Source organism: Paralichthys olivaceus, chromosome 8, assembly GCF_024713975.1.
Source record: "Paralichthys olivaceus isolate ysfri-2021 chromosome 8, ASM2471397v2, whole genome shotgun sequence".
In the NCBI taxonomy this organism is placed as follows: domain Eukaryota; kingdom Metazoa; phylum Chordata; class Actinopteri; order Pleuronectiformes; family Paralichthyidae; genus Paralichthys; species Paralichthys olivaceus.
The window spans coordinates 3,750,537-3,775,186 of record NC_091100.1 but is presented as its reverse complement, the minus strand read 5'-3'; the positions used below and the strand labels follow the sequence as shown (position 1 = coordinate 3,775,186).

At 41.6% G+C, this 24,650-nt stretch overlaps 2 protein-coding genes across 18 annotated transcripts; one reads left to right on the top strand and one right to left on the bottom strand.

Annotated features, from left to right (window-relative positions):
- The first annotated feature begins 1,441 nt into the window (after positions 1-1,441).
- On the top strand, positions 1,442-14,036 carry sun2 (Sad1 and UNC84 domain containing 2). 3 transcript variants are annotated; one of them, XM_020102613.2, is made up of 16 exons: positions 1,442-1,713; positions 7,076-7,184; positions 7,280-7,395; positions 7,769-8,140; positions 8,225-8,284; positions 8,491-8,562; positions 9,091-9,248; positions 9,855-9,905; positions 10,320-10,358; positions 10,545-10,739; positions 10,835-10,972; positions 11,067-11,163; positions 11,260-11,375; positions 11,550-11,723; positions 11,854-11,943; positions 12,251-14,036. In XM_020102613.2, the coding sequence occupies exons 2-16, from the start codon at positions 7,078-7,080 to the stop codon at positions 12,365-12,367; spliced, it is 1,902 nt and encodes a 633-aa protein (XP_019958172.2). In that variant the 5' UTR covers positions 1,442-1,713; positions 7,076-7,077; the 3' UTR covers positions 12,368-14,036. The 3 variants fall into 3 exon arrangements, with proteins under 3 accessions (XP_019958172.2, XP_019958173.2, XP_019958174.2); XM_020102614.2 differs by lacking the exon at positions 1,442-1,713 and adding an exon at positions 5,569-5,686; XM_020102615.2 differs by lacking the exon at positions 1,442-1,713 and adding an exon at positions 6,373-6,501.
- Positions 14,037-14,038: 2 nt separating this feature from the next.
- LOC109639286 (uncharacterized) lies at positions 14,039-23,863 on the bottom strand. 15 transcript variants are annotated; one of them, XM_069530078.1, is made up of 8 exons: positions 23,625-23,863; positions 22,523-22,787; positions 21,419-22,084; positions 19,974-20,564; positions 19,241-19,555; positions 19,004-19,149; positions 18,606-18,721; positions 14,039-15,777 (listed from the first exon to the last, which is right to left on the bottom strand). In XM_069530078.1, the coding sequence occupies exons 1-4, from the start codon at positions 23,729-23,731 to the stop codon at positions 20,520-20,522; spliced, it is 1,083 nt and encodes a 360-aa protein (XP_069386179.1). In that variant the 5' UTR covers positions 23,732-23,863; the 3' UTR covers positions 14,039-15,777; positions 18,606-18,721; positions 19,004-19,149; positions 19,241-19,555; positions 19,974-20,519. The 15 variants fall into 15 exon arrangements, with proteins under 15 accessions (XP_069386179.1, XP_069386169.1, XP_069386170.1 ...); XM_069530068.1 differs by having other exon boundaries at positions 22,523-22,844; positions 23,625-23,850; XM_069530069.1 differs by having other exon boundaries at positions 19,241-19,522; positions 22,523-22,844; positions 23,625-23,850.
- Between the last annotated feature and the right edge of the window lie 787 nt (positions 23,864-24,650).

Genomic DNA, 24,650 nt, shown 5'->3' with positions numbered 1-24,650 from the left:
AATCCTGCCCTGACGTTTTCACCTTGACTGGTTGCATCACCTGCTGCTGGTGATGTCACATCTTTAACCTCAGAGAATCAAATTACATTAAAAAGGTCTTATATACAGTGCATGTTTTGGAGAAGAGATAATCAGCACAGTGTATAACTGTCTCTGTTAAACTAGTGTGCAGTAATACATCCGTCCTACAATAAATACTGCTTTTTCAACTATAGTTACTGCAGTTTGTGGCGCTTTTAAACCGCATTACATCACAGAATACACAGAGAGGTCCTCCTACTATTTAATCTTCCCACAATGATGCAAATGTGAACAAATAATAAAACACATATCAGGCAGAATTCACTGTAAAGTAAACATATATATATATAATGATATAAATCTATGAGAGAAGCCACAGGCATTATCTTAATGATATTGCATTGACGCAGGGATGAACATGAACAGTTATTTGGCTCCACTGTGTGTCAGAAGCTCTCAACAGCAGCTCAACACAGGCCACACGATGTAGATCACCACCAGGGGGCGCCCTTAGGTTTCATTACTGTCAGATCCTGTGTGTGCCACCTTTAGGACGAGACCGGAAACAGTTTCAGTGTGAGTGTACAACATCATTTCTATGGACGTGGACCAAAAATATATAAATATATTTAAAAAGAAGAAGAAGAAGGGAAAATAAAGAAATGAAAGAATTTTTTTTTCGTCCTGATAAATAATCTTACATAATGAATAATCTTATATTAAAACACAGAATTAAAATAATGTTAGAATTAATGAAGATAAAAACAAACAAATACTTAAATTATTGAAATCAAACCATGTTTAAAAAAAAATCTTATCACCTGTCAGCATGCAAATGTAATTTAAACATTAAGACAAATTCAACCTGATTTGAGAGAAATGCATTTATATATTTTTTTGAATGTGTTACGACAAATAAAGGTTACCAATATTTTACAGTTTGACCATAAACTTTGTTAAATAATAACCATGGATAAAAAGTTAACACAAATACAACCTATTTATATAAAAACTTGGAAACGTACATATTTATGCAAAGGTCTCAAAATGTAATTTCACTTGAGAAAGATTAAACATAACTTGAGAGAAAAGTGAATTTATATTAAAGTAAATCATTAAACCTATAATGATAACAATAAAATTAATTAATGGAAATAAAAACATGCAGAACACTGAAGTAATGATTATTTTATTTTTCAAATTAAAATACAACACAACATAGATTGAAATACACACATGAGCTCAAAGGAGGAACACACATACACACAGATACTAATCCCTAACGCAGAAATAAGATTTAAAAGTGTTTTTTTAAAGTAATTTCTCGAAACAAAAACATATAAACACATAATTACACTCTTGTGTTTTTAACTGGGGACGCGAGCAGCTTTTATTCTGTAGGGCCCGGACCCGGAAGTGTGGCTGCCCCTGCTGTTAGCATCAGTAGCGTTCGAATCCTCGGAGCTGTCACAGCAACTGTCCGTGTGTTCGAGTCCCTGAGCCCGCTGTCACGTCCCGCGGCTCCCCGCTCCGACCTGGTGGTGGTGGGGAGGGCGTCCCTCGGTGAATACGCGGCTGTTTGTGTCGGGACACGTTTGCGTGAAGGACTCCCGGAGCTGAGCTGGAGGTTTGACAGCTTCTGAACTCGGCGACGTTTTTTTTTTTTTTTTGGTTCCGCTGCGACTGGACGAGGTGAGTTTCAAGTCTCCGAGATGATTCCAGGGGTTTAAGGTGGACACTGAGCTGGGGTTCATCTTCTTCAAACTTGGGTTCATCTCCTTCGAACTGGGGTTCATCTCCTTCGAACATCTTGAAGCCGGAGTCTCGGTCCAGTTGTTGTTTCTTCACGGTCACTTCAGGAGGAGGATGCTGCTGCTGCTGCGTTCAGGGACCAGTCAGCATCATTCAAAAAACATATTTGTGTTTATTTCAACTTTACATCGAAGTAGTTTCTTTTTTTTATTCAGTCATCAAGTTTTCAAAAGTTTAAAAGCAAACAAGTGTGTCACGTTTGTAAACTTCAACAAAGGCTTCACTGAGTTTTTTTTGAAAACAAACATGGAGGAACACTAAAGTTTAAAACTTGCATCGTTCCAGAATCTAACCACAACAATTAAAACACGTCTGCTCCTAAATCATATTTACTCTCCTGAAATGAAAAGTAACTTTGGGCATTACTTAGGATTTAGATTTGAGATAAGTTAAGAAAATCCTTGATTAGGGAGAAATTTGTTTTAAATTAGTTTTGAAGTGATAAGTGACACAACTTAAGGATAATAATACTTAGGTGTAAGGGATACAGAGAGATATGAATGGAAAAGAAAGTAATATACATAGTGTAAAATTAATAAAAATATGTACAGTGAAGAGACGAGGAATAGATGTTTAACCGATATTTAAAATTCTGGGTTAGTTAAGTTAACATACTATTTTTTTATGTAATAAGACTATGTATAGTTAAAAAACACAAGTATTACCAAATATATAGAATTTGAAAAATCTACTTTTTCTTCATGTTAAATGTAAACAAAGTTTTATATGTGGCTGAGGAGCTGATGCAATAAGATGCAGAGACTGAGCAAAATGATGTGTATCAGCTATAAGTTAAATAAAAGTTATTCTAGAGTTACTTAGATATAAATTGATGATAAGTTACTAGTTATCATAGCTGGTGTTAAGCATAAGAAGATATGTAAGCAGACGTAACTGAAATTAATTCATTTTATTAGCTGATCCATAACACTAACACAAGAGAATTGCAGTAATGTAGTTTAATAAATAAAATAAGCAGAAGAAATAAACCGAGATGCAGATTTAAAACAGCTGCAACAAATTAGGGGACGGTTGTAAAATAAAAATGAGAATTGAGGAAGTTTCCTGAAGTCAGGCTCGCAGCTGCACACGACTGTAAACTTATGGCAGTAAAGACACAGAGAGGACTGGAAAGATGAGAATCAAACATCTGGTCCACGCTGATACAAACAGATCTTATTAAGTAGCTGCTCAGTTTTAAAAACTGTTGCCAAACTAGTTTTCTTCTCTTCTCAAAGGCGATGGGGTAATTTGCGTGAAGCCAGATGACTCATCTGCTCCGTATGTCTGCGTCATGTTACACTGGCACCGTCCTGAAGTTAGCCACAGAATCAAACCGTTTGCCAGTCCCCTGTGGGTTTGATGAAGACTAATTCTCTGCATTCCTGTCGCTGCCCTCTCGTTACTTCTTATTTTCACTCCAGCTTCTCATTCCTGCATTTTTTCCTCTCATTTGTAAAAAAAAAAACTCAAACTCCATCGCTGGCTCTTCAACCCACAACATTGTTTCACACATTCTTACAAACATCATTCATCTTTTCTCCCCTTTATCATTCTGTCCCTTTGTCCACCATTCAGGTTTTCATCTTTGTTGTGCTTTCTCCACCTTTCTCTCCTCCCTTCCTTTGTCTTTGTCAGAATCAGTCCGCTGCAGCTTTTTCTCTCTCTATTACTTCTCTTATCCTCCCATGTCATGTTCTCTCTTTGTCTGTGCCCTGCCATGTGTCTGTGGTCAGGGCACTAAACCAGTTAGAGCGCCCCGCCCTGCCCGGCCCTGAGTAAACATCAGCACTACACCCGGATCTCTGCTACCTCAGATTCTGATGCTAGTTCACCGCTGGGCTCGGGCGATTAAACGATTAGTCGATCGACAGAAAGTTGCTTCTATCTTGATACGATGAACTGGTTGAGTCATTTTACGATGCCAAAATACCTAAAATGCGATGGACCCATCTTCTCTAATGTGAGGATTGTCTTCTTCTTCACCAGAGTCAGTCCATCCTGCATTACTCTCTTATTCCCCAAAATAATTTCACTTGTATGAACACTCCTTGTTGTTTCCCTGTTTGTTTGTCAGAAGGATTACACAAAAAAACCATAAGTGGATTTCCCCCCAAAAATTAATTAGATTTAAAAAAGACTCAAAGCTTTTGAGTTGTTGCAGATCTAAATAAAAAGCTGGATCTATAAGGGGACGGTTGGGCCTCGGTGTATGAATGGCTCTACTTTGTGCCATTCTACTTCATGAGGATTACAGGGGCAGCATGTTGATGTTCAGGAGACAGTTTCACCCTCAAGTGTTGCTTCCACGTCACTTCCTGTGGGCCGGGCTCTGACAATACTTGACACGAGCCAGATGTGATGTGCTCCTCTGCTGCTGTTCTTTATGGTGAACGTTGGCGAGGGTTTGTTCATTTTCCACTGGAATCATTGGAAGCGATGCTGTAACGTCACACGGCTCACATGAGCATTCATAGGCTGAATGAACAGCTGCTTCTGCACATGATCCACACAGGACCTGAAGCAGGTTTCCTTCTATCTGTTTATGGCAATATTCCCTTCTTTTTGAGATGTGCCCATTCATGGCTCGGTCACACCTCAGGGACGGGAGGAGTTGCGTGCTGCGCCACATTAACCAAAGCAAAACATGGTTTATCGTGATCTTTGGAGAATTTAAATTCTTTTTGACTTGTAGATTAAGTGGGTCGGAGGATTATCTAGAAACAAACAGGGTATGGTTATGGAAGAATGTGTGGTGTGTTTCTACAGCACTGGGAATCTTTGTCAATGAAAGCAAAGCAGGAGGATCAGCTCAGTGCTGTGGTGTCCTCTGCTTGGATAAGGTGGGGGGGTCGGTGTGTTCAGGAGTGTAAAAGTGCTGCGCTAGGCTGCACTCAGAGGCCATTTAAAGTGGACAGGAGGATTTGAGGGAATTAAAGTGCAAACTGCTCCCGTCTCTACACTCTGAGCTAAAGCCTCTTGACGTGCTGGGAAGAAAGAAATGTGACCGTAACCGTGCGAAAAGGAAAGAAAGTATTCAGCTGCAGTTACAGATACCAGCTGTTGACGGATCGGAAGATTTGTGACCGTTGTTTCTCTTTGTTTTGTGCCAATAATGGGGCCTTTACCAAGGTTTCACTTTTCTCTGTGCAATTTGTTGCAAATCCAAATTTAGATTCAGTGAAATTAAATGTGGTTTCATGCGGGGGGGGCTGTTGGAGGAAAGCACTTTACTGAGTGTCATTGTAGCATGGAGGAATATGTCACTATCCTTCTAATCCCAGCTATTCAAATTTGCTCATGAAAATCAAGTAGCTGAATCTGTGGTCAGTGAGCATCTCGGCTGCCTGTAATATCACCCATCAAGTGATGTACGCAAATTCTACCACGACCCGTACTGAAAATCTTGCAGGGTGCAAGTTTGAATATAATGCACATAATGAGCCTAGTGACTGGTTGGATAAAAAAGAAGAGATGAAACCACAGCAGAGCGAGAGCAGCTAATATAACTGTTATCACTGCTCCGGTGTAGCACAGTGGAAACTTTAACTTAATTTTTTTATGCTGAGACTCCTCATTTACTTTGTTCCGTCGCTCAGTGGGGGAGGATAAAGTCAAAGAATAAGATGCTGACATTTAATATAGCGATGTTGAGCACCTGAGCTGCCTCTGCTCCCTTTTCAGAGAATGTGTACGCTTCTGCTGTCACAGTGACTTCCTGTCTCTATCTGCCGCCAACAAGCAACCACAGCTTCCCTTTTCTGCTGCCGCTCTTTAAGCAGCATGACTTAGTTACTGCTCTGCTGTAGTCCTGCCGAACATATCGTAAGAATATAACTCAAACCCTCACCAGGTTAGTTCTTCTATAAGACTTAACATGTTAATCCGTCACAGGAGGACGCAGGATATACTGTAAAGTTATGAGACTGGATCCCAGAGAGGAATCTCTTTCCTACAGAAGTGGTTGTTCATAGAATAGATATTGTCCTCTTTTTAAAATGTGTCCCGTAACTCTTGATGTGTTGTATACATGGAGAAAATCTGAGCTAGATCAACGGATCCTAAATGTCGTCTTTGTCGTCAGCTACCCGCCCGGCATGCTTGTTGTTTGAGCGCTTGTAGTCGTTTTTGTGTTCTTGCCTGAATGGAGATAATTTGCAAAACGAAGGTTGTGTGGATGGAGATATATTTTTAAATTGTTGGCATGACCATGGAGTCAGATGAGTCGATACTTGTGCAACTTGTTTACAGCAGTCTTGAAGTAGTAATGAACGTGGATTAGACCTGTTTACCGTAATTCCCAGCAGCCTTTCTAAGCTTTAGTTTCACAGATATTTTGGAAACACTGACACTGTGATAAATCTCCCTGTTACTTATTACAAAAGTAAATGATGGCTCCATGGATTTTCACGGAACAAACAGAGATAAACGTGAAACATTAACACAAGTAGTTAAACTCCTGAGCTGCGGTTTATGCAAATGATCCGCGCCATAAGAACACGCCAGTGACCAATCAGATCGCTCAGATTAAGACGCCCCGTTACGTAACCTTTGTGATGGCAGCGTGTCTGAAAGTTAAACTGGTCACTTTCTCACAAACGCCACCGGGAAACAAAGAATGAGGCTGTTGTCACTGCTCTCGTCTTCTACATTACCGTCTGTTTAACGGTGACGTTATCTCCACGTTATTCTTATGCTGGCTCAGTTAACGCACGCTGTTTGTAATCTGCTGTGATGTGTTGCATGTGTCTCTGAATGTGTCGTAGCACGCTAACAGCGGCTCCGTTTGTTCTTTAAGCTTCAGATGCTTCTTAGATGTTTTTTTAATTTATGCTCTGTGGCTCTCAGTGAGTGTTCGAGCAGCAGGACGGCTCCTGTAGATTAGTCTGGATTACAGGCGGCTAAGATTAACCAAGAGAGCATCTGTCAGATACTTAAACTGTTAGTGTAACTAATATCTCCTTTTAACTGGCACCACTTTGAACTGCTGCTAATGCTGCCACTGCTTAAACTCATGTATGACGACTGTTATTAAACTGCTATTAAAAAGTTCTGCTACTTCTAATGACCTTTCACCCTGTTTTTATAGCATCAAATATTTGATTTACACCGAATCTAGGAGACACAAGACATCAGTGTGATAACAACAACTACCTAAAGTGACAGAAACCTTTAATTTGGATGTTTTAGTTTTGGTCCTATTATCTTATTGTTTTTCTCTCTGTGTCTCTCTGTCCTTCAGTCATGTCTCGAAGGAGCTCTCGTCTTTTGTCCGGTGGCTACTACAACTCAGACGAAGAGTCTGACTCAAGCAGCGTGACGAATATAACCTACCGGGAAAACCCTGTCAAGTATGTAACTCTGTGTGTGTGTGTGTTTAAGTGCAAACTGTAATGTTAAGGTTAACTTGAATAAGTGTGTGTGTGTGTGTGTTTTGTTTACCAAGGGTTTTCAAGAAGAAAGCAGGGACCCGCAAGGCCGGCTCCCGAACCTCCAGCAGAGCCAATAGCAATGCTAGCTCACCCAGCCTCGAGTCGCCCGTCCCTGCAGACCAGCGTGATGGTAAAAACTAAATAACAACTTCCCCTTTGTTTCAGAGTAATAATGAGATCATTTCCTGTCAAAGCTAAAATAGATAATAATGATGATAGCATGAATGAAACATGGTTGGGGACAAACAGGGGCAGTTCAGAAAAAGTCTGTCTAAAAAAACTCATCTGTCTACTTGCCACCATTAATCTCCCAATTTCAAAGTCATTGTAAATTGGACCTGTTGAAAGTTTATTAATTTTAATAAGTTTTGGATTAATTGCATTTCCAAATAGCACCGATTTGACACTGCACTTCTTTAGTACCCATCACAATTACACTTCTCGAGATACTATTAGAGCTTCAGACAGTTCATTACTTTTCTCTCCTCGTCCTCGTCTCTCAGGCCTGAGTCCTTCTCCCTCGAGCAGCCAGCCCAAGGCAATCATGAGGACAGAGCCCTTTGTCTTCACCACAGCCACCCCTCGGCCTGCCCTGACCCCGTCATCATCCGGCAGTCAGACCCCCACACGCTGCCCCTCGGTGCCTCCAGAGAGAAGCCTGTACGCTGGACACTACAGCTCCACTAGGCCGGGATTACACCTGAGGCCCAACCACAAGGAGCCGACTCAGAGCGGAGTGGACAGCTCCGGCTACTCGTCCTCCGAGGGGATCTACAAGAGGCCCTTCATTGCCCCCAGCAGCTCTGATAGCACGAGCGGGGCTCCCGGCTCTGGATACAGAAGCAGAATCAGCAGTGCCTTCTTCAGTCTGATGGGTGAGTACAAACATTCAATGATGGGTTTTAATGTGTCCGGCCTCACGATTTAATAATCTCATTGTCTAGTTTCTTTTTCCGCAGACTCGGCCTCATTGATGGCTGAAGCAGCTCGATCCAAAGTAACGCACCTGACAGCTTTAGGTACGTTGTCGGTAGAAGTTTGTCTTTGTGTTTACTCGGTGTGTACATTGTTTTACCGGCATTCTTAAGTACGACTTGTGCTGCATGTGTTCACGCTGCCACGTGTCTGCATACGTACAGCTGTCTCATTGTGTTTTCACGATCATTGCACAAGTCTCAACTCCAGATTATTAAAATCCCTGTAATTCTACATTTTTTCCCCACAGCAAACGCTTCCTTCACCAGTCACATGAAGAAAGCTTGTGGCCTGTTTCTCCTCCTCCTCCTCGTGCTTCTGTGTAAGTGACATTTTATAAGGTTTTTATAAGTTTTACATTTAGGAGACAACTCGTCGTCCCCTCGGACATGTTGAGTTTTAAGTTAAACTTAATACTAATTAAGACAAACAAACCAGCGGACCCCCTGTTCTACTTTCTAACATATGTTTTTGTTATTCATTGAATTCACTGACCTTGTTAGATTCTTGCAAGAATCCTTAAATTTTGATGATTGGTTTCTACCTCTATTTATATTTTTGTACATTTTGTTAAAAAAAAAAAAAAAAAAGTGGGATAATGAAATTCCAAACAATAACTACTTAACTTAGATTAGAAGTAGTACCAGGAAGTCGGTCTGCATAGGTGGCATGGCGTGTTTTGACTCACACAGTTTTCCTCTGCTCCCCCACCTCAGTGTGATCGAATGAGTCACTTCAGGTTTCATAAGTGTTTCGATCTTAGACGGGTGATGTCACCAGATGATGTTTACTCCTCGCAGACTGTATCTTTGTTTCTCTGGACTGTTCTTATGACTCCTGTTTTCTCCAGGTGTGTGGTTCCTCTTCCCCTTGTTGACCTCTTTCATCTCCTACATGAGCGTCGCAAAGACCCCGTCACCGACTAAACCCGAGAGTCGACCTGTCATCTCCGCCTCTCCTCCTCCTCCTCCTCAACAACCCAACACCATGCACCATGCATCTGTGGTGGTAGGACTCACCTGCATGTCACTCATTTTGTGTTTCTGTCTGTAATTTCATTTTAGCCTCCAAGAATTGGAAGTGTGTGTGTGGGTGTGTGTTCCCAAACCAACTTAAAGCATTTCTATTAATAGTGTGTAAGGGCCACTCACGGTATCGTAGATTATCAAATCAGTCAGGTTTGCAGCGTCGGCCTTTAACTCCGCAGAGACCAGCAACTCCAGGGAACGTCCAGAGAGAGATGAACAAGCCACTGGATGATTTCCTCCAGAGACTCAGACTCCAGAGACGAGTCATCTGCTTCTGAGTAGCGACAACACGTGGACTTTACAATCGAGCTGACGATCCTCTCGCACTCTGAAGCATATTAGTAACTGTGCGGATGTTGGTTCAGAACACGAGGGGCTGTGGTTCTGGGGTTGTGATTGGATTGTTGATTGTGGGTGTGTGTGTGGAAGACTCAAGCAGGTCCGACAATCTCCTCCAGTGGAACTACACAAGAAAAACATTTGAATGAAGAAAAAACAGAATATGAGACAAACATAAGTGTAAAGAATAGTTCCTTATGACAAATACCATCTGGGATGTGAATGTTGGGTGTTTCTGTTCCTCCAGGATCCAGCTGTCGTTGCTGCCGCTGTAGAAGCGAAGATGCAGCATCTTTTGGTAAGAAGCAGATCATCAGTTCATGTTGTAACTTTTCCAATTTTACCAAAACAGTCTTTTTGTAAACCAGCTTGAAAGTACGAACTCAGGTCAAAGAATTCTGGAGGCTGCAAAATAAAGTATTTTCACTTTGATAAATAAGTCATGGCCCTTACTGTTGATCTGTGAGGAACTGTGATCTGAAGCTGGACACGAGTCTGTGACCAGCAGAGAACAGAGTGAGAGGCTTGAATCAAATTGCAATACTTTTCTCACTGAGCTATTGGCTCAGTCTTTGTTTTACCTCTTTCCTCGACCAACAGAGACTCAACCGACATCTATTTGTATAAAAAGCCTCAAGATTTCCACTATAATTTAACAAAAAGGGTCAAATTCTGATACTAAACCTAATTTTGCGTGTGTGTTTGTTTGCAGGCAGAGTTGCTGCTGAAGCAGGAGAAGCTTTTCTCCCAGGTGAGAGAATCTGTCTGTTGCTCTGTGGGTGGTGTGATGGTCTTTACCTGGTGAGGTCAAGGTGGAGGAGATTAGCGTTAAAATGAAATCCAGTGACATCCGGTGGTGATGACGGAGAACACGCTGATTTTAGCATGATGACGAGAAGAACCAGTAACATTTTGGGTCCACATCTGTCTCTCTCAGATGAAGGAGCGGGTGAATCTGGACATGCAGGGCATTAAAGCCAGTCTTGGCGCCGTGGACTCGGACACTCGGCTGCGTCTGAAGCAGGAGGTCGCCGGCCTGGACAGGAAGATGGTGGGATATCAGACGGACAGTCAAACTGCTGCCGCCGGCCTCAGCCTCAGGATCCAAGCTGTGGAGGCTGAGAATGCCAAGGTAACAGTGCCGCTCGAGATGTCCGCAGAAATCCAACCTGCTGACACGTTTATTTGAGATCGTGAGACTAAAACGTGACCGCCTCTCTCTTGCAGCTCTCCCAGGAGTTGTCATCCATCCAACTGATGCCTCCCCCAGCCCCGTGTCCTGAAACCCACACTGCCCCCGTCCGCGACCATCTGACCCCAGAGCTCCAACAGGCCATGGAGAAGTGGCTCACCGACCGCATCAAGGTACGTGGAGAGACACTCGAGATCTAGATCTGGACTCTGAGACTACTGACGGGCTCTAGATGTTTACGATGTCCCGTGTGTGACTGTGTGTCAGGAGCAGGACGTCCTCAGGCTTGGTGACAAAGGAAGCGGTTCTGACTTTGGAGGTCCCGTGGCTGATAAAATGGCCGACTTTGCCCTGGAAACTCAAGGTCGGGAACATCTCCATGTCACCGTCACTTTACTCAACCATACGTCTTTACAGATTACTCAGCATTCATACTAATTACCTGTGTGTGTGTGTGTAGGTGCCAGTGTGATCAGTACCAGGTGTTCGGAGACGTATCGTATTCGCTCAGCGTGTGTGACGCTGTTTGGTTTCCCCCTGTGGTATCCATCAGAAAGCCCACGCACTGTTATCCAGGTAAAATGAAACAACACCTCTGTTTTCTTCTCTGGGGTCGTTCACATTTGAACTTTTATTGCGTCCGTCCGTCCTCTGCTATTCAGTCTCCTCTGTCTTCTTCCTTTCAAAGCTTTGAAACCAGGTGAAGATTTACCAGTTTCATTTTTCCTCCCTCTCTCCCTCCCTCCGCAGGGTTACCCTGTGATGCTCCCAGGGAAATGTTGGGCGTTTCACGGTGTCCAGGGAATTCTTGTCATCTCTCTGTCTCACCCTGTGAGGATCACTCATGTGACACTGGACCACCTCCCGCGCTACAACTCCCCCACCGGCCGCATCGACTCCGCACCCAAAGACTTTGAAGTCTACGTGAGTTCTCTTGACACTGTTTGGTGTCATTCGTTATAAACGAGGCCCTGTGATTAAAACCTTAGTGGGGGAAAAAAGTGAGTCACAAAAAGTGGCTTCGCAATCCTGACGCCTGTAACTTCTCTCGCAGGGAATGACAAACGACACAGAGGAAGGAACTCTGTTGGGGACCTTCACCTACGATGAGAACGGAGAGTCGACGCAGACGTTTCAGCTGCCGGTGAGTTCAAACCATCAAATCTTATGTTTTCACACCTGAAAGTCTGAACCTGGTCGGACTAACGTTCAGAGGAACCTTTCACATTGGATCTGTTGGATCAAACGTAAGTGAAAAGTTCGGACCAGACAAGGCCGATGTGAAAGGACCGCAAATGGACAAAGACCATATTTACAAAGAGTCAAATTATGACCTTACGACTTCCTGTTCTATATATTAGACCGGAACATGATGTTCACATTTAACTTATCTTTCCTCCTCCTCTCTCTCTCTCTCCCTCTCTCCATTCTCCTCTTTTCTCCGGCACCAGAACCCCAGTGAGGAGCTTTACAGATGTGTGGAGCTGCGTGTCCTCAGTAACTGGGGTCACGTGGAATATACGTGTCTGTACCGCTTCCGTGTGCACGGAAAGATGGCCTCCACGTGAGATCCACTGACTGCAACACCTTGTCTCACTAATACATATCAGGAGGGACATTTGAAATGTCGTTTTTATTTTTTAAAGAAAAGCAATCCATGCTAATGCTACTGAAACGTGTTTGATGTTGATGAATGGCAGGTTTGCTGTGGTTTGAAACTGCTTAATGTTGTAGTGGACAAATCACAGGAGGTTTTTTTTTATGCAAAAGCTGAAGTGCACACTTGGCTTTGAGTAAATGTACATTACCACGTGTTAATTATATTTCTTAAAACCAAAAATCTACCTAGTATAACCGTGTGGGAGCTTTATGCTGTCAGACATATGAGTGTGCCACAAAATCTATTTTTTTAACTCTTGCTGTTATTAATAAGTATTTACTTTTGATCGGATATTTCCTGCTTTACAATCCCACCGGAGATAAAACGCAGTAAAACACATTTTTTAACAAGGTACAGTGGAGCAGCTGAATGTTTGACATTATTATTATTTTCTTTTTTGATCAATCTGCCTTTTTAACATTAAATCTTCAGGATATAAAAATGGCAAAAATAGTGAAAGTGCAATTAAAATTTTCCCACATCCCTTAGTGTCGCTTCAGATATCTACTATGTTGGACCAACAGTCTGAAATGCAAAGTTATTCAGTTAAAAAAAGTATTGAGTACATTTTGAGTGGATAGCTATGGATGTGCTTTGTTTATCAACTCATTATTGAATCAGTGCAGGTCTAAGGTCAAAACTTAAGATTTAGTTTGTAAAGTTTTCAGTCAAGCATGTAAATCGAGTCCTGTAAACACAAGGCAGCACTGAATGTCTGTTCCTCAGCATCGTTTGTTCTTTGTAAGTTAAATTGAATCTAATATTATATACGAAAGGTAAAAAATGCAGCCATTCATTCACTTTCAACTTTTTTTTTTGGTGAGTTTCAGCTCAGTAATTTATTGCTGGTACTTGAATACTTGAAAACCTCTTTTTCTAAACTTGCGGAGTCATGTTGACTCTGTGATGTCAGCGTTTCTGCTTCCTTGTACGTGAAACTTTTAGTTTTGAATGAGCGACGCAACCAGGAGAGAAAGATGTTATTTATTTGTAAGATGAAAATATTCATGTCTGAATTCATGTGGGGTTTTTTTTTTTTTGTCGGATCGACTTGACGTGTGTATAATCGTTAAAGTTTACACGTTGGAAATTGTTTATGTCACCATGAATTATGACTTTGGAGAACTTTTGATCAACTGAATTGAATGTTGATTGGCTGTTGAGATGAAAATCATATCGGATGTGTTTTGTTTAGCTCATAATGTCTCCTCCTACATTAATTTTCATATATTTGAAGCTGTTGAACAGCCTCTACAGTCACGATGCTGTGTCTGTTACCTGAAGACAAAATGCAAACTGTGTGATTGTGTGTTTAAAGCCAAATGAAACAACATAGAGAAGAAAGATAATGTTCATCAGAGTCAATTAGCTTCATCTTTTTTTAAATATAAACACAGCTGATGTTCATAGAAAGTAGCTTCAATGACACATTTAGACGTTCATGGCTAACAATTGTTTTCTCTCTTTAAATTGAACAATATCATTTAGCAGATACTGCCTGACGTGTTCTCTTTGTCCTGTTTGTAAGACAAACTGGGATGTTTTTATGATTTATTAAATAAAAACATTGAAGTATATATAGTTTGTTATTGCATTTATTGTTTTAAAAGTTATGTTTTCCAATGCTGAACATGCTCATTACAGAAACAGATTCACAAACACAAAGACAATGTAGTAGCGTATAATTTAAGCACATTTTTAAATAACTAATGGTTTTGAGGACGCACAATCAATGTTGAGTAGCTTCCCTCACCTCACATCCTGTTTCCCAAATTTAAGAATCAAAGATACAAATTTAGTAATTTTATGTTTGTAAGTATTTACACACATGCAGAAACTAACCATACTTACTTTAACCTTTGAATAATCTCACATGTAACTAGAACGGCACTCAGAAGATCTCGTACCTCCACCAAAGCCGAACAATAGGAAACATAACTGTCAAGTCATAGGTTCTCTCTTGAATCAGGCCCCACCCATCTACATAGATATTACGTTATCTTGCTAACTAACAAACAAACACTGATGAAAACGCTACAAACCTCTGCTAAGACTAATGCCCTATTTTTCCATGACAACGCAGCGTTTCCCAATAATTATCTCGACTCTGGCAGCGGACTGTTTTCTAATTTGTCAGATTCATAATTAACCAAACATTATTTTCCTCCCCCTTAAAATAACATAAGACATCTCTAACTTGTTGTTTTGCTCTGTTGCTGCATTGAGTAGCTGTGTAAGATGCTATATTCCGCATTATTTGCCCTGTGTTTGCTCGAATAAAGTTTTTACCATCCACGCAGACAGTCAGACCTAATGGTTTGCAGGTGGCATACAACCTTTGTGCACCACAGCGACCGCCATGGATTGAATTAATTCTGTGGGAAATGCTGCAAAGAAATAGGAAACTTCTGGATCTGCTCCATCACGAAGGTCAGTCTCTAAACCGTGGCAACAGTTTTTGTCTCAGCAGCAGAGCTGCGGTGACATGGGATCGGCAGCTGCTTGGTGCGCTGGAGATAACAAAGAGGCTGAGCGACGCTGCTCAAAGAAAGAACCGTGAAGGTCAAACTGGCGAGGGCTGAGAAGGGACCTAAAAGAAACACCCTCAGCAGGTATTCCAAGAAGGAAGGGGAGTAGTGGACGATGATCAGCACAAAGGAAGTGAGCACTATTTTGAATGCACGCTTTTTCACCGGGTGCAGCTCCTTCCTGCTGGGGCCTGTTTGGCGGAGGGATCTGAGAATCAGCACGTTGCAGGTCGAGGTGATCGCGATGGCACAACACAGGAGCCAGGACATCACCTTCCACCTGTACACTTTGGAGAATTTCATCAGCCAGCAAGAGAAAGCCGTGACGACATTCACCACAAAGCACAGCGACAGCCTCAGCCTGGGATCCTTGAGGCGGAGGAAGACCAGCGGATGGCAGACTGCGACGTAGTTGTCCAAACTCAACAGGGAGAGCAGGATCGGCCTTCCCGCCTGATTCAAACTCCAAGCTATGAAGTGGGCCGTCTCCAGGGATCGAACCAACACAAACCAGATGAACTCAATGGGAATCATTACGCCGAAGAAAAAGTCTAATACCGCAAGATGGAGTGTGAAGATCTCCGAGGAGCAGCAGATGCCAGGTTTGATCAGAAGGAGGCGTATGACCAGAGCGTTGGCCGGCATTGCAAGTGGAGGCACGATGACCGTCGTGGGAAGGAAGCAGTAGAAGATCTTATCGTACCGAATTGATGAGGTGTTGTTGCTCATGGTTTCATTACCGGGGACGTTTCCCATACTTGAGGTTGAGATGAATTTCTCAGTTGAATATCTGCAAAATAAAAAAAATATGGGAGTGTTAACGTCACGTGTGTTAAACATTCTAAAGGTTCCATGATGTGACGAATCTCAGCTTCCTATCCTTTTTTTGGCAAAAGGATATTTTGGCACAAAAACGAAGCCAAAATATCTTGGATACAGGAGCTTGTGCTCTACCGTTCTCAGCTGTCCATCATTTCATCCGTGTTATAGCATCAATAGCTAATTTAAACCAAACATATCTAGAAGCTAAAATGACGAAGCCATCTTTGAGAAAAAAAAATTCTAATTAATACTTTAGTTTCGTCCATGTCCCACATGCTAACATGGAGGAGACAAGGTTTAGCGGTGACATGTTTTTTGGCTTCACCTTTAAAGGGCTGACATGTTGTAAAGCTTTAAATATCAACACTACACGAGGAATTCCATCAGTTGCACTGACAAACCCACAGAGCGGAACGTTGCAGAAGATCTAAGTGAAAGCAAACAACTTTATCTGCTCGATGCACAAACAAGGAAATGTTCAGACTTCAGCCAGAGGAGCTTTTCAAGAGGAGCTGTTTTCAACATGTTCTGCAGTTGTTGTTGTTGTTGTGTAGACCTCCGCCAAAACCCAACAGTCCCCTAATGAATCCACACTCTTAAACAAATGTCTTTCATCAGGATCCATGAATTATTCCCTGAGGAAACATGAAACAGAAATGTTTTGCTCTCCCCTGATCCGTCCACCGGGTTTCCTGGTTATCATCTGGAGTTTTCTTGTGTAATCTTGTTAACAGACAAACGGACGGGTGAAAACGTGACCTCCTCGGCCGAGGTAACGAGAGACCGATACAGAAAGTCTTTTCAGAAACTATTCCGTAGATTTTGTTTTCATGTTGTTTTGAAGAATTGAATCTATTTTTATATTTTCTCCGACAGATTCAAAGCTTCTGACCAGTTTCTTCCATCGTTACATCATCACAGGTTTATTTTTCTTGTGCCAGGTGTTGTACACATGATGCAAATTCACATTCAAATCATTATTGTTATTATAGCTCTGGGTTTATTCTGTGTGGTGATGTTATACATTGTTTTTTTTTAAATCTTTGAGTTTCTGAGACAGCCGGTCGCTCGATAGATTTACATTACATGATGGCGTGTGAGGCGTCCGGTGGAACCACAGTCTGTGTTGACTTTGACTCTGTGTCTCTGCTGGAGCAGCTCCGGACTCTCTGAATTCAGTAAAGTGTCGTGGCAACAAACTCACTTCTCTAACCTTTCCATTTGTTTCCTGTGATTTATCTTTCAGACGCCTGCAGGGAAAATCACTTAAATTTACATTGCAATGAAATAAAAACTAGTGTGAGTCCCCGAGCTGTTACATGGGGGCGGTCATAGTAAGAGAGTATATCAACTTATTACGAACACTCATTCTGGGCGTATAAACATTTTTGAAAGAACCAAAACTTTTAACACAAACCCATTTTCTTGCTCAAACTTCTTGTAGCTCCCAATGATCAAAAACTCTGCACATCTTTTATCTTTTAGACTGAATCATTGTAACTAATGTATTTTTTGCATTTATTTAGAAAAATAAAACAAGTGAAAGGCAAAAGCCAGATAAGCATGATGCAACAAAGGGAAATACGAAGAGGCCAACTTTTGAATAATATAAGTACTTAAATTATTTTCTTTCACAATTAAAGTGACACAATTTCTTTTACAGAGGTCACTGCTGTATAATTTGAATCATAAATAACTGTTCTGCCCTTTTTTTATTAACTATTTGTAGGTCATCATCCAGATGTGATCAAATATATCTGCTGAATGTTTTTTAAGATACAGTCATGTACTCTACACATTTTAAAGTATTCATATGCTCACACTGTATCTGTTCTATTCTCTTTAATTATCTTGCATTTATATTGGATGTTTGTTTATTTATTACTTTTACTGATGCTATTTTTTTTTATTGTCCTATTTGCCACTGCAACACAGCAGATTTCCCTTTTGTGGGACTAATGAAGGATTTACTTATCTTAGATTATCTTAAATGTAAGTTTTATGAACCTGTGCATTTACAACACTTAAGGTTCAAGTAAATAAAAACAGCTTCCGTCATAGCAACATTCACAATCGCTTTACCTGAGAGAGGAGATCAGTTCTGACGGCCGCAGACAAACAGCTGACAGACACTTGTGGATGTAAATATAACGCTGGGTGTGTTTTTATACCCGGTGCGTAAAGACAGCATCATCTGTTTATTGTGACACCACCTCATTTTACTTATTCCTGGACATGAGCTGCATCCTCACATCCTGTCCATTATTTTAACATCATGGTCAGTTTCCTTTTTATTCATTTGCCTGCTACATTCTGCTTAAAGCTGGATATTCACTTTTTTACTTTTCATAACTGGCAACATGACCTGATATATCTTTATATCATTTACTTCTATTTACCTTTTCTTCTCCTTTGACTTTTCTTATTGAATATCTGAGTCAACTAGACGTCATTCTATAGTTTTGAGGTGTTTTGCACAAACAAAATGCTGAAATTAAATGTTGGCTACAATGGTTACAATAGACTAGTTATGGTTACGCTCCGAGAACACTGGATCCTACGTTTCCTTTTCCTGTTCTAACAGTCTGACCAGGAATCATATGACCAGGAAAGTGCGGATGTGTAAAATGTGTTGGCATAAAAGTGAGACACAAACGACACCATGTGTGAACGCGGGTGTTTGTCTCGACTTTGCGAGCTCGTGTGCCCTCAGGGTTTTTCTTTCTGAAGCCTTGAACCCAGTCAGGGCGAGTTAGTAACACCTTGCATTAGATTTCTCATGAACAGTCTGCTTACCTTGCATCACCTGTTTACTGAACAGTTGCATCAGTGGGACGAACGCTCGGCTGCAGGGCTGCTGTACATAGAGCACCCATAGGATCAGACCTGGGACCAGCTTACTGTTTTACACCCTGGCATTAACCGTGAATAAGAAAAACGCAGATTCTCAGAATACTACTCTGTCCGTATGACACGTCGAAGTCTTTGCACAGAGGCAGTTACTGTATATGTCCTGCAGGCAAAGACATTCTTTCATTTACTAAGACTAAGGCAATAAAGTCATTAACATTTCCCCACGGGGCGTCTTTAACTTCTACATGCCAACCAAACCGTCCAATCACTGAAGACGGCTTAGCAGCTCTATTTTGCATAACTGCCCAATCATAGTTCAGCTTCAGACACAATATTGATACCTGTTATTCATCAGAGTGGTCCGATCCAAAAGTGGCACCGGTCCCAGTGGATGGTCTTTAAAAAGCCACTGGCCCTGTTGATGTGGTGCCACATGAAGAAGCTCTCCTCATGGTGAAGCTCAGTCGGACTGTGGACATCGTGAACCCTGTTGAGGTAAGAAGATGAAATGACCTTTCTGACAGTAATGCTCAGAAACATTATCCCAACTTCTTTCTTTTCATTCCAGCCTCTTCTACCTGCATCAGCCGACGATGTTCAACTCCACGCTGAGTCCCACCGGCAACGTCAACTCCACCACCCCGGGCGGCCCCCCTGGACCTCCGCCATGGTACCAGTTCCCGCTGTGTGCAGTGGCCCCTTACGGCTACGTGTTCTACTTCATGGTCAAGGTGTTGAACCTGTGCGTGGGGGCCCCCTGTAACATCCTGGTCATCTGGCAGATCGCCTCTAAGAAGAGCGACGCCTCCACCTCGGACACCTTCATCTTCAACCTGGCCGTCCTGGACGCCTTCTTCTGCCTGATGACACCCATAGATATGGTGAACCGCCTGCTGCTGGGGGACAGCAATATCTGGTTCTTTCAGAGATTCACTTACGGGGTCAAGGACATAGCACCGCTCTTTTTGGTGAGTTGTTGTTTCCAATATTTCAGATAAGTGTCTTGTGAATTTGATCAAATAGCATCATATCTTCTTTATTCTTATAATTATTCTTTTGTTAAATAGAAATCTCATCAAGGTATTTTAGTAACTTGTGTCAAGGGAAATCATTTTAATCTTGATCATTTATCACTATTTTGTACTTGGATCACTTTATCTCCAGGTTTAAAGAATTGCCTCTGTCTGATTATTCTCATATTTATGCACTTTCTTTACTTCAGTGTTCATTTTAAATCTTCTGCACTCATTCAGATTTAAGTCCCTGAATCTGAAACAAGTAGAAATAGAATAAACAGCGCAGCGACATCACCCTCTTTCACTGTTCTGCTACCCCAGGTGTGTATTTGCCTCGACCGCTACATCGCAGTGGTCCACCCAGTTCTGTTCACTGGTATCCGTGACAACAAGATCCGCATTGGCATTTCTGTGGTCGTCTGGGGTTTCACGCTGGCTTATGGCGTCGCCAAAAGCCTCCTGGATGTCGTGAAGGCCAGCGGGATCTTCGGCGGCGTCATCCTCTTCGCCTTTGCAGTCATGGTCTTCTGCAATATCTCCATCATCTGGGTGCTCCGCCGCTCCGTGGCGGGGAAGGAGGTGATGCACCCAGTGAAGAAAAGGGCCCTTAAGACCGTGCTGATCATCCTGGTCATCATTGTGGTCAACTACCTGCCTCCTGTGGCGCTCATGCCCTTTGTAGCGTACTACTCGTTGTTGCAGTATCACTGCCAGATCAGCACCAGCGTGTTCGCCCTCATGGACCTGAGCAGCAGCCTCGAGCCTCTTCTCTACATCACCAAGATGGAACTTAAGGACATCAGGTGCTGCAGGCGGAGTCTGTCCGAGAATCCCCAAGATGTCAAGGTGTAGGAATCGATTCACCAATCACGAATAAATTAATAATCTGCCGGACAAAACCAAAAACAGTCACAACAACATCTGGTTCAAACTGACTTCGTTGTGTCAGTGTCACCGAACGTTACAGCAATTTATAGCGAACAGTCGCAGAATTCATATAATATTTAAACACATAAATTGTAAATGTATTTAATATGTTAATGAAAAAATTTTAAACCTAGTTAAAGATGGATTCAACAACACATATTTGTTTCACATTCTGGCAGATTTTCCAGATTCTGAATGTTTTTAATCGAAGTTTAGTCTGTGACAATAGATTTTGTGGTAAAATAACGATTTGAAAATAAATAATTTTAAGGTTTTGTAAATCGTTTTGTCTGTGAAATTGTTTCCCTGTCGGCCTTAAAGCTTAACATTTTTCTTGAAAAGTTGATTTGGTTCCTCTCATCTCAATAATAAAAACTTCTCATTAACACGTACACATCTGTAATGACGGCCTGGAGCGGTGACTGGGGCACAGAGCACTGATTAAACAATTAGTCATTTATTAAGTCTCATCATGGGACAAACACACTGGGGGACCAATTAGCAGGAATGTAATGAGTGGCCAGGCACATGATGTCATTGGACCATATACTAAAAACATAAAATACACAAATATACATTGTATTTGTTCTGATTAAAAACTCTCGGTACACATTGTTTGAAAAGATTTGAAGTTTAGAATTATCTTTGGAATCTATATTTTGATTTTCACGCAGATACTTTAAAAAAAATTTTTTTTAAATGTTTGTATTGATCAAATAAACGTATAAAGCATTTTCTGAAATAAAGATGAAATGAAGAAGGTTTAGTTTTCACTCGTGACGTGTGAGCACACGAGCGGGAATCATTTTAGACCTGAGTCAGTTTGGTGTGTATCTCCGTCAGACTCTCCAGGCCGGCTTCAGGTCCATCTTCTGAGCTCACATATCCAGGGTAGGTGGGGTAAAACTGGGGCGCTCCAGGTTTAGTGATGTCACTTCCTGCCCTTGATGATGAAGGTGGAAACAATGGTATCAACTTGGCATGTGCGTAGTCAATCTCAAAACCCTCGAAAATAAGCCCCACCCCAGAGGCACCCAGCCCCTCCTCGAGAAGGCGGGACACCTTCTTAGTCGCCAGCACCAATCCTTCATAATCAGGTTTTTCTAATCTGAATATGTCCGAGGTCAGAGGTCGGCGTGGGACCAGCACAGTGAGTCCAGGGGAATTGGGGAAAGGCGTGAGAAAGGCCACATGACCCTCGTCCTCCCACACACGCCACTGCTGCTCCTCCCCACGCACAATGCGTGAGAACAGCCCGGGGTGAGCCGGGTCGTCCCCGAGGAAAGTCAGGTTGGGAGCAGCGTTGGGAGACGGAAGTTTGGCTCGAATCTTGGTTTGGATTTCTGTCAGGCTTGAGTCGCTCCATCTGGGGGCTGACTTGGACGTGCAGTACCCCGGGTCCTGGGCGTTGTGCTCCTCCTCTCCCGCCAGGTGAGGGCGCCACTGTGCATCCAGACCATGTAAGGGGAGGACACGAATCTGTGGAAATGAAAATAACATGAAAAATGAAAACATGAATGAGACAAACTGTCACATCCACTGTTTTAAACACCTGTGGGCTGCTGATTGTTGTTGTGCTGGAGGATTCCCTACTGCCTCATGTGTATAGTGTTCAGCAATATCACCATCTGGTGGACTGGAGTGGAACAGGATGTAGTTGCCATCGATGGGTTAAATTGCCTTATTTCCACTTGTCTGCAAGAACCTTTTATTTCACTTGTAAAACGTTTGAGGGACTAAAAGATTCAGGGTTTTCCCATCATGGCAGAAGTAAAACTCTTGAGTAATGCTTGACTTCATAGCTTCAGAAATGCAGATACATTGGTGCTGGCAAAACAATATTGGCAAAAAAGGTAGCTTTAAAATATTATCATAAACCTTCAAAAGGTTTCACTGGCTGCACTCTCCAGCTCTCACCTGGGCAGGTCTGTCTCTGTGGGGTCTGCTGACGAGCGCACACCTACGAACCCCCAACCTCTCACACAGCAGCTCCGACACGGCTCTCGCCCCCAGCAGCCAGGACAAGTACTCAGGCTCCTGCAGGTGGAAGATGCTTCCTCCTGGGCTGCCAGGGTTCAAGCTCTCCAGGATACTGGAGCCTGGGGTCCAGGGCCGTGGGTTGAGGTAGGCCACCAGCCCCTCAGACTCCCAGAGGACATGACGAGAAAGAGCGGAGGACATTCTGTGGAGCCAGAGGAGTAGATCATTGTGGGAGACTGACGTGAGACAATAGACTGTTCTTTTCAAAACAGCACAAAACATTGTTTTACAGTCTGTTATTCATACATGAAAATAATAGGAAAAATTAAACATTATGGAAAAGGAGGCAAGTGAAATTGTTCAAATTAGATGGGACATTGTATTTTGTTTTAATTAAGCTATGTAGTGATGTCTCTGTATTTAGTGAAATTGACAGATTTTTCTTTATTTTATAGTTTTTTAGGCAAAAAGTTATAATTTAATTCAATTCAGGCAAGATGATTTTATATTTACATGAATATATTATTTTTTGATTATTTTCTTGATTCCAGTTCTATGTGTTTGGTTGTATTTGTATTTGTAAATCACTGATGAGCCTCGGTGTGTTTATTCTGGTGTATTTCAAACGTTCCCTCCTGAATACTGCAGATATTAGACACTTCTTTAAAATAACTTTAACTGATCTACAGTTCGGTGTAAACTCTTGATCTCACTGACTCTGATCAAAGCTGCAAACTGAAATCCACACCAACTTCAACAGAGAGAGGTTTGCGTTGAAATACGAGCAAACTAAATAAATCACATGTGAGCCGTATTTCAGATCGGCCAGACACGACTCAGACAAAGTCAGAATAATGTTTAAACTCCATTGTTTTAACCATAAAAATGACGCTTGTACGTTAAAATTGCTGTTATTTAAAAGGAGTCTGACACGTGAGCTTGTGAGTTCCGGGTTATTTTATTCTTAAATTAACGTTTTGAATTAAAGTGAACTGAACTGACCTTCTGACAATGAAGCTTGAAAACAGCATAAAGTTACCTGGTGAAAACAAAAACTTTTCTTCTTCTCTCCACAAGTAAAAAGTCGCGTAATAAACACAAACAGAGATTTAAAAAAACAGTCACAGTTCTTCCGGTTGCGCACATTCGTCAGTGCTGACAGATAAACACTTTTAAAACTGTGAACTTCATGTTTCCTCTTTCCAGGAAAACAACACGTTTAAAAACAGAAACATAGAAACTCACACTTCCTCTTTACAGAGAACAGATTCTTCTTCTAGCGTTTGGTAAAACCGATTAAACAATCTTGACCCCCATCTACTGGACTGAGAGTGTAGCCCAGTGGCCACAGGGTCAAACTACTATAGACACAGAAATATAAAAATGTTTTAAAATATAAATAGATAAATATGCAATAGTAGAAATGTATAATTAAATAAATAAATGTGATAATACATGTAGAAAGAAATGAATGAATCTGGAGACAAATGTGGAAATAAATGTTATAACAAATAGAAATACATAAATATATATCAATGTATTTATTTTCTCATTCATTTATGCATTGCATTGGTTATTTCTGCATTTATTTATCTATTTACACTTATTTTATTTTATTTTTTTCTCCTTCATATCAGTAACCTACTGATTCCAGAAACCTCTGTCTTTATTGTGTTTACTGTACTTTATATATTCTTATTTAGCTTCATTTCACACATTGTATTATAACGCACATATGTTTTAAAACCTTTTTTATTTTATAGTTTTACCTATGTTGTTTACTTCTATTAGATGTTATTGTCTTGGTCAGTACATATTTATATTCTTGGCTAAAACTATTGTAACAAAACTTTTCCCTGCAGGGATCAACGAACTGCGTCTGATTCTGAATCTGATGTTGACCTGATTCTCTGTCTGTCTGTCTGTCAGTCTGTCCGTCTGTCTGTCAGCTGTCAGTCTGTCCGTCTGTCTGTCTGTCTGTCATGAGCCACTGTACAGGTCACTCCACACGCTCACAGTAAATCTTTGGTTGCAGTTTGAAGAAGTGACACCAGAGGAAGCCCCT